Source organism: Heterocephalus glaber, unplaced genomic scaffold (genome assembly GCF_053883595.1).
Source record: "Heterocephalus glaber isolate CG9 unplaced genomic scaffold, H.glaber_assembly_v1.0 deba00000896, whole genome shotgun sequence".
Taxonomy (NCBI): Eukaryota; Metazoa; Chordata; class Mammalia; order Rodentia; family Bathyergidae; genus Heterocephalus; species Heterocephalus glaber.
Window position 1 is genome coordinate 2,804,753 of NW_028258170.1, and position 10,264 is coordinate 2,815,016.

The window sequence follows — 10,264 nt, forward strand, 5'->3', positions numbered from 1 at the left end:
ATATGCCACAAACCTGTTGTGCATATATCCTTTTATATTAGCACATTAATAGCTATGCAATAGATGTCCAAAAATGAAATTGTTATGATGAAAGGTATTTATAATTTTATTTCCAATATACATGGTAAATAATATTCCAACATTATGTTATTAATTCTGTAAGAAAATACCCTTGTCATTTTTGCTAGTCACTTTGAAAGCTCTGTCACTTTTGATGTGTGACATACATATACAAAGTTGTAACTGTATTTCATTCTGTTTTTTCCATTTGCAGGAGAATATCAGCATCCTGGCATGTGTTTGTTGGACATGTGGGTGTACTTTTCATTTAGTTGCTTGTTTATATAATTTGTCCACTATGTTATTGGCTTGTCTTTTATTTATTAATTTCTTACAGCTTCTTGCCTATTTTAGATAATAACTATGTCATCTAAATCTTAAGTATCTTCTCTAAACTACTTTTGTCTATTAATTTAGGGTATCATTTCTCACACTCTGATAAAATTTTAAAATTGCAAAGTGTTTACGTGAAATTTCTATTGATATTTGGGAAGATTGTTCTGCTGCAAGAATGTAAAAAGTAATCACATTTTATTACCTAGAAATTTTGTCAGCCCTTTACATAAAATATTTAATGCTTCTTTATATTTGTTTATGACATAATAAATACATGTAATTTTATCACCTCACAATTGGAAAGCTTGCTGTAGCATACTGATTTACATTTCATAATCCATCCATTCCCTGCATATTTCTAATTTCTCATTTCTGATATTAACATTCTCTATGACTGATAAGATTGGGCACCACACTTTAATAAATTTTGTATTGTTATAATGTCTAAGAATTCTATAATATAATAAGCCATAATGCTTATTTATGGAACAAATAAACAAATTATCCTAAAATATTATGGATTCACTAGTAATAAGTATATTTACAGACAATTTTGCTCTCAGCTATGATACAAGGACATGCAGAAGGCCGTATGGAGCCACAGGAAAAATGTGACTGAATTTGTGCTCCTGGGGCTCACTCAGAGCCTCCAGGGTCATTAAATATTATTTGCAGTGTTTTTGTTGATATATGTGGTGACAATAGCAGGCAATCTACTCATTGTCATGACTGTGATGCTCAACCAAGCCTTGGATACCCCAGTGTACTTCTTTCTTGGCCACTTATCATTTATGGATGCCATTTATTCTAACACAGTTACCCCACATATGATGATAGACATACTCCATGAGAAGAAAACCATTTTATTTGAAGGTTGTATTACTCAGATACTTTTAGAACATTTCTTTGGTGGTGCTGAGATTTTGCTCCTGGTTGCCAAGGCTGTGCGGCTATCTGCAAACCCCTGCATTATCTGACCATCATGAACCAATGAATGTGTGTTCTGTTGCTGGTGTTGGCCTGGGTTGGGGGTTTTGTGAATTCTGTGGTTCACATTCTTTGTGTTTACAATCTTCCTTTTTGTGGCCCCAATGTCATCAACCACTTCCTTTGTGACACGTACCCCTTACTGAAACTCGCCTGCACAGACACCTACATTATTGGGCTCACAGTGGTGGCCATTGATGGGACAATCTGTGTGGTTATCTTTTCATTCTTGTCCTTCTCCTATGGGGTCATTCTTCACTCCCTGAGCAACCCAAGTCAGGAAGGGAGGTGCAAGGCCTTGTTCACCTGTGGCTCCAAAATCACTGTGGTGGTCCTCTTCTTTGTTCCTTGCATTGCATGTATGTGAGGCCTCCCTGTACCTTGGCCATTGATAAATCCTTGACTGTGTTTTACACTGTTATGACCCCAATGTTGAACCCCCTCATCTATACTCTAAGAAATGCAGACATGAAAAATGCCATGAAGAAGCTCTGGACTAGAAAATAAACATGTGTTACAAGAGAAATGTACCTCATATGTCCAGGACCTTTTGCTTCTTCAGGGGAATTATTGAGTGTTTTTTCATTGTTTTCAATTTTTCTTTAGATTCAATAACATTCCACAAAGGAAAATGTTTATCCTGTGAATTTGTCCAACAACCAACATTCAATTAATGACTCCTACAATTTGTTTGAAAAATATATAATTTTTAGTATAAAGTGGTGCTATTGAGCCTATAAATTTATGTGCCATAATTAATATTGTAATACTGTAATTTTTTAACTTAATGAAAGATTTATTTATGTTCTTACATAAAGTTATTGCTTTTAGAGTTTAATAGTTCCCACCACAGATTTTGGTATATTTTTTCCTTCAAAAATATTAATATATTGTATTCAACTTGAACTATACATGTTGGATTTGTAACTCACTGTAAATATGAAATTTCCATATTACTAAGCATGTTACAGTTGAATGGGAAGAATATTTTATTTTTAATATTAATCATAAAGAGAGAAGTATAAAAGATTAAATTAATGAACACAGGAGATCCATAGAAAAACATCTAAAAGTTCCTTATCTTCCCAAACTGAAATGGTCTGAGTTGCTGACATAGAAGCACTTTGTTGATGTCATATTTTTATAAAATGATGATCTGAAGGAAAACCATCACAGTGGATTGGAGCTGCAGACTCTGGGTGGATGCTCGCTGGCATGTGGAGTGACTCAGAAAGGAGGATGAATAAAAAACCCTAATACTGAAAGACAATCTGTTGGAGAAGCCCACTGGGTGATACCCATAGTAGTAGTGTTTGGAGAGAGAAGTAGGAATGGCACTGGGCCCTGACACTGTTTGTCCTTCAAGTCTGGTGCAGAAGCCATATTATGAGAGTAACCCATCTCCTGAGGGAAGAAGCCAAGTACAGCAGAGGTGCCCCAGTTGCTTGCTGACTGAGGCACCAGACTGAGCTGTCCAGTGGCTCAGGATCCCCAGCACCGCTTTCAGGCCAAGACAATTAAAAATGCTGTCTTGGGGAATATCTACCCTGAGGCACGAGACAGAGTAGAGCACTGGCAGCTGGACTGCTGCATGCAGGGTCTTTCTGAGCAGTCAGGTGGCTGTGCAGACAGGTGCCTCTGATTTTAGCTCAGTTCTGGTGTATGCCATCACTGGGAGTGTCTACTCTACTGAAGGATGGGCCCAGCACATCATGGCAGCAGATCTGCAGTTAGACAGCTCCCAATTACAGCACTGATTTAAGCTTGAGGAGAGTGCCATCTTGGCAGAGCTTCCAATCCCTTGGGAGGAGGCCAAGTGCAGCAGCAGCAGCTGGACTACTGAATTTGGCAGCGGGCTGAGCAGTCACTCCCCTGTGCCCACCTGTCCTAGCTGTATTCACACTGATAGAGCCCAGAGAGTAATATATGCACAGGATAGAGTACATCAAATTAGGACACCAAGCAAGGCATGCTCTAGAGATCACTGAATTAGCACCAGTGAGCCCAAGGGACACAGAGAAACAAGAGCATGATCATGAAGGAAAACACCTGGAACCAGGGAGGGACATGAAGTGGCTGTGACCAGTGTGATCTGGTGGTAGAAAAGACACAGTGGAGCAGCACCACAGTGGCACAACACCAGAGCCATAAAATAGTCCCCAAGCTCTATCCCCATCAGGTGCTCCATCCCTTTCCCCTCTCTCCAAATGTCACAGAGTCCAGACTCCTGCTGCACCCTTTTTGTGGTCCAGTAAAGCCTACTGAGCTAGCATCCCATGTGAGCTACCCGCTATTGACTCCTAGATGCTCCTGAGGTCCAAATAATGCACTTCGGAGCCCAGGAAACCACTGAATATGTGAGTTCCTTGGAGGATGTATGAGAGGTGTAGATAGAGAGTAAAGAATGTAAAGTGCATCATAGAGGAGCAGCAGCATCAGTGAGAGCCACATAGTGTCTCCCTCGGAGCAGTGTGGAGGGAGTAGATGTAGACAGCTGCAGAGATTACCCTGGAGGGAAGGTCTGCCCTCCCAACCTCTGAAATAGTGGAAGATGTCAGACCTCAGGAGAGAAAGAAAAGCATCCAGCTCGTGATGCCCCTGACACAGCTGAAGTATAACAGAGCTGTGCCTGAAGAGGGAACCACAAACCACTCCATGTTTCACCTGAAGCTTTGTGCTCTTGTATATCTATTTATCTCTTTTGTCTTTTCTTTTCATTTGGTATCTGTGCAAGGTGTTTGTATATGTTTCACAAAATATAATAATTAATACCTCAGTTTCTAATTACAAAAACCACAGAAACATGAGATACATGATAATGAGATATACCCCCCAAATAGACTATATATTAGGCCATAAGCCATGCTGAAAGAAATACAAAAAAAATAAATTAACTGCCTGCATAATATTGGATATAGAGGAATGAAATTAGGAACCAATAGCAAAAGAAATTGGAAAGTTATACAAACACATGGAGATTAAATTACATTCTCTTGAATAAGCATTGGCTCAAACAAAATCAGAGAAACATAAAAATTTGCCTTGTAAGACCCAGGTCTTTATACTTTAGGGATTGTTCATAGGATGAAAGCTGTCTGGGGAGATTACTTCATTAGAACTTGTTTCGCAAACTGTAACAAATGAATCTATTGAAACAGCAATAATACAAAAAAGCTATAGAGAAAGACTGGTTTCCTGTTAGAATTAACAAGTGAATTTCTTTTTTTTCCCCTGTACTGGGGATTGAACTCAGGACCTTGTGCTTGCAAGGCAGGCAGCAGTACCACTGAGCTAAATCACCGCCCAACAAGTGAATTTCTAAGAACTAAAATGCTGCCAAAGCTGGAGTATACCTCCAGTCAGTATACATCCTTATTGTATCATGTTCTGTTAGTCAGCTATGCTGTCACTTGGACAAAATCACTAACATTCACAATGTCAAATATAGAAGTTTAATGAACTTGTGAATTTTGGGCATTAGTTTCATGGTTAACTGATTTCAGGCAGTAAATGTATGATGAAAGGGAATGGCTAAAGTAGGTTTCTCAACCCATGGCTGGCAAAAAGCAGCATGAGGGAAGGAAGGGGTAAAGAACAATAACACACTCATCCAAGTTACACCCAGTAAGCCACTCCCTCTGACCAGGCCCTACCTCTGAGCACATGAAATTTGGGGTAGGACATTGTGGCTTTAAACACTTTGTTCCAATCCCCAAAATGTTTATGTTTATCTCCTTAAGTGTATTTAGTTCATCTCTAAGAGTTGCAAATCTTAAGAGTTTCAGCACTGGCAAAAATCCAAGTTCAAATCTCTTCTGAGACTCAAGGGAAATTGTTAGATATGGACCCTTGTAAAAATTCAAAAGATGTTTAAATACTTCCAACATACAATGTTACAATGTCCCAGAGCCACCATTCCCATACACAAAAGTAGGAATAAGCAAAATGAAAGGAAAAAAACCAAAGCAGGAAAAGAATCCAGCAGGACAAATATTAAGTTCTGCACCTCCAAATATAGCCTCTGGGGCACATGACGGTAAGAGGTGATCTTCATAGGGCTTGGGCTGCTCTGCTCTTGTGTCCTTGCTGGTTGCCACCCACAAGGGATCTCTCTTAGGCAGGCTCTACACATAGCCTGCAGATTTTTTCCAGAATATTCCACATTCCTGGCATGCCCAGCTCTCTGAGATCTCCATTGTACTTCCAGCTGTACTGTCACAGCCTTCTGCATCACCTTTTATGCTCCACATTGCCTAATCACCCCAAATGTCTTTTAAAAGCAGGGCGGGCACTTCAGGGATCTCTATCTTGTAAATGTTTGGTTTCTGGCCAAGCTGGCACTTTTTTAAATCTTCCAGCTCCAGTAAATAAGAAAGATAAGCTGTCCTTTATTACAACATAGGTAAACATGGAGGATATTATGATAAGTCATAGAAGTCAGACCCAAAAAGACAGTTCATTAAGTCACATGTAGAATATGGAATAGTCAAACTCATTGAAGTAAAGAGCAGAATAAGGTGTAAGAGAGCCTAGAGAATGAAAGAAATTGAAGACTTTAAAGTAGACTTCATCCTTTGTAGTGATTGGTACAGCTGAAAAGTTGAGATACAGAAGACAGAAGATTTCTGCATTCTAGTGTACAGCATGGAAGCTACAGTAAAGATGACTATATTGTATGCCTGATACTTGCTAAAACAACCATACTGTATACTTGCAATATGCTAAGAAGATTAAATATTTTAACCACAGAAATAAACCAAAGAAGAAAAATGTTGATTTTCCTGAGGGATGAAAACATTAATAAGCCTAATTTTTTTGATCATTTGATATTGTATACATCAAGTTCTATGCCTTAAGCACATGTGTTTCTTTTTGACAATTATACCTCAATAGTGCTGAAAAAATTTAAAAAAACAGAAAACAGTACCAACAATACTACTAAAATATGACTTCTTCTGAAATCAATTGAACATTTCTTTGAAGTTGTTTTTATTTGTAGAATATATTCCAGTAGAAATGGACAGTTATTATGTTTCAAATTCACATAAGTTGTGATATTAGTAAATAATTGGGGGAAATTCAGAGATGTGAAATGGGCAATGATAACAGTTGCATATTTTATTTATATTCATACCCAATGATTTCCTTCTTTAAACCAATAAAGAACTTATTTTTCCTGTACTGGGGATGGAACTCAGGACCTTGCACTTGCCAGGCAGGTACGGCCCCACTGAGCTACATGCCTGGCTCAAGAAAGGATTTTAATAAGAGAGTTTTATATATTTCAGTTCTGCCCAGACTGGATTTTTCCTTGTTGGTGTTGTGACCTCAAGTTATTCAATTATTATAATTCCCCCAGAGGGCCTGTCTGTGGAAATGATGTTCTAGATAGTTTTTATTCTTCTGACATCTCAGTGCATTGCCTATCTCAGAATGCTGCTTATGGTCTCATTGGGCTTAATTAAAGTAACTTCTCCCATTGAGACACAGGAACTGAATGATTCAATAATATGAATTGTGATTCAAATACAGATAAAGCATTCTGAGTTTTGCTCCTTACCTCGGGGAATGTTTGTATATACTGGTAGTCATATAACTGTATTTTTTGAAATAAACATAATATATTTAAGGCATGATAGGATAGGGATTCAATTTTTATTGATTCTTTAGTTAGTGCTAATTTCAACCATGGTATATGAAGTCAGGCCACTGTACCTGACTGGAAATCCAAATATTATGAAGGCTTAATTATTGTTTTGTTTTTAATAAAAATTCCAGATATATATCTCAGGTATTCATGATTCTTTTTTCCATAAAACTTACTTACCTTTTTAAATCTCAAAATGCTTATGTAACAATTGTTTGTTTTAAAGACATATTTTGCCAAAAATAAAGATCTAGGTCTCTGTATAATACAGTCAGATTTCTTAATGTTACAAGACATTATTTATATTAGCTTAAAATTTTTCAAAAATTTGCTGCATGAAGGTGTTATCAGTTAGGGTCAAAGAGAAGCAGCAGAATACAGAACTGGGGAAAAATGCCTCTGTCCTTCTGCAGGTAACTCAGGAAGGTCATGTACATGTATATCTCTAAGGGAGGCTTTTCACTATGTACATTGATGACATAGGTACTCAGTCTTTATTAAGTTCTAAATGATTTTGGTAATTACGTACTGTGGTCCTTTGTTATTGCTAAGATCTGTGTATATTGATTCCAATATTGAACATGCCTCTTGCATATTTCAAAATTATAAAAATGTAGAATACATTTTCTTCCTGTAATAACCAGTGTTCTTACAAACTAATTGCAAGTGTAACCATTTGGGAGACTTTTGGTGAGCAGGTCCTTGTCAATTGCTTTATAGGGTCAGAGGAGCTGTCTTCTGAACTTTGTTTGGAATGTTAAAAATTAAAGTATGATTTGGCATCTGTAGAAGTTAAAGAGTGACTCTGGAGAATGTAATGTAATATGTACTTGAATCAGCCAGCTCCTGGGTTAATTCAAAAGAATGCTGTGTCAATTAAATGGAGAACTCACACTGACTTTGGACTTATGTGACAGGGTTTGTATAACATGATCAGAGAGTTGCATTTGATGCTTTCTTCAAAGGGAATTCGGGTCAATAATAGAATATTAAATATGAAGACAGATTGTGTGAATACGCTAACAGAAGGCTGCAATATAGGAAGGAAAATAGGGATGTAGGAAATGGAGGGGAAGATTGGAAGAGCAGTGTTAGGAGTGAAAAACATGATGAAATAAACAGCATGAGCAGAGACAGGGGTCATAGTTCAAAAGAAAGATGTTCCATGTCTGTGAAGAGGGAGCAGGGCAAAAATGATAAATCAGATTGAAGTAAATGTCAGTAGAGATTTAGATAGCAGCAGTCATTACTATGATTACTTGAGAAAATATTGTATTAGTGAAGATGATTCTGCTTACAGCAGTTTTCTTTCTCTGTGTGCAGTCTTCCTGTTGCTGTCTTTCATCATCTATCACTGCCGTGCTCTCCTCCCTTTTCCTGCTCTCTCCTCTCTTCTCCTCTCCTCCTTTCTAAACTGCTTTGGTGTATTCATTTATTGTACCCTTTTGTACATTCTTAAAATATTTTAAAATTGTCCAATGTGTCATCCTGATATTTCTATTAGCTGAGAAGATTCTTCTATGCCAAGAATGTAGAAAATCACATTTACTTTGTTAATGAGAAGTTAAAACATAAAGAAGTCTTGCTGTTGTGTTACATTAAATATTTAATCCATCTTTTTTTTCTTTATGACATTAGCACTGTGTGCACTTCCATTAGCTTCCAGACACAAGCTAGTTGTGGGAGACTCATATTTCTTTCACAGACTGTCCTTTGCTCACAGGATCCTGATTCTTTTCTTTCTGTCATGATTATTCTGTCGGATCCCTAAAGTTAGACTCCCTGCTTCATCAAATCTGAATCCTTAGGAAAAGGACAGTTTAGGAGCAGAATATTCATAATGCCTATTTAAGGAATGAATAAACATCCCAAAATTTCCTAGTAATAATGCTTTTTGCAGATAATAATTTTATTTTGAGCAGTGATAAAAGGACACGCAGAAGGACGTATGGAACAAAGGAACAATGTGACTGAGTTCGTGCTCTTGGGACTCACTCAGAGCCTCCAAGGTCAGAAAATATTATTTGCTGTGTTCCTGCTGATCTACATGGTGACAATGGCAGGCAACCTGCTTATTATCATGACTGTGATGCTCAGCCCAGCCTTGGATTCTCCAATGTACTTCTTTCTTGGCTACTTATCCTTTATGGATGTTGCTTATTCTAACACAGCTACCCCAAATTTGCTGATAGACCTACTCCATGTCAAGAAAACCATTTCCTTCCAAGCATGTATGACTCAGCTATTTTCAGAACATTTTTTTGGTGGTGCTGAGATAATACTCTTGGTTGTCATGGCCTATGACCGGTATGTGGCCATCTGCAAACCCCTGCATTATCTGACCATCATGAACCCATGGCTGTGTGTTCTATTGTTGGTGTTGTCCTGGGTTGGGGGTTTTATGCATGCTATAGTGCACATTCTGTTTGTTTATAATCTTCCCTTCTGTGGCCCCAACATCATTGACCACTTCATTTGTGACATGTACCCCTTATTAAAACTTGCGTGCACTGACACTTACAACATTGGCCTCACAGGGGTGGCCAATGATGGGGCAATGTGTGTGGTCATCCTTATGCTCTTGTTCATCTCCTATGGGGTCATTCTGCACTCACTGAAGAAACTGAGTCAGGAAGGCAGGCACAAGGCCTTGTCCACCTGTGGCTCCCACATCACTGTGGTGGTCCTCTTCTTTGTTCCTTGCATTGTTCTCTTTGTGAGACCTCCCTCTACCTTGCCCACTGATAAGTACTTAGCTGTGTTTTACACTGTAATCACTCCAATGCTGAACCCCCTCATCTATACTCTCAGAAATGCAGAGATGAAAACTGCCATGAAGAAGCTCTGGATTAGAAAATAACAAGAAGTTACAGAAAATCAAATCATTTGTGTTCCATGAAGAGAGTTTCTTCTTCCAAAGAAGCTACATGTGATTATTTATTAAATTAAATTTTCTCTTAGGTTTAATAGTTATACATAATGAAAAACCTTTATTACATGAGTGCTTCCAGTGATCAACATAGTTTTTTGGGACTATTAGAAGTTTAGAGGCATCTGGTGGCTGTGAATCTCACTGGCCTTCCTGTCTCTGGGCTCCTGCTCCACCATAACTACAGAGGCAGCTCTAAGCTGCAGTCCTGGAGAACCTGAACTGCAGGATTTTAGCCACAACCTCTAGAGTCTTCTGCACTCTTCTTTGAGACTCATTCATGCTGTCTGTCTTCCCCATCTGGT

The 10,264-nt window shown here is 38.2% G+C and overlaps 1 protein-coding gene and 1 pseudogene across 1 annotated transcript; both read left to right on the forward strand.

Moving 5' to 3' along the window:
- Positions 1-974: 974 nt before the first annotated feature.
- LOC101713819 (olfactory receptor 4A15-like) lies at positions 975-1,890 on the forward strand (annotated as a pseudogene).
- Positions 1,891-8,978: 7,088 nt separating this feature from the next.
- Positions 8,979-9,890, forward strand: LOC101699560 (olfactory receptor 4A47). The gene has a single exon (XM_004869062.1). It carries the CDS (start codon positions 8,979-8,981, stop codon positions 9,888-9,890), a length of 912 nt encoding a protein of 303 aa, XP_004869119.1.
- The last annotated feature ends 374 nt before the right edge of the window (positions 9,891-10,264 follow it).

Bases quoted from the DNA above. Each gene is read 5' to 3' on its own strand.
- LOC101699560 (XM_004869062.1), top strand. From the start codon at position 8,979: ATGGAACAAAGGAACAATGTGACTGAGTTCGTGCTCTTGGGACTCACT.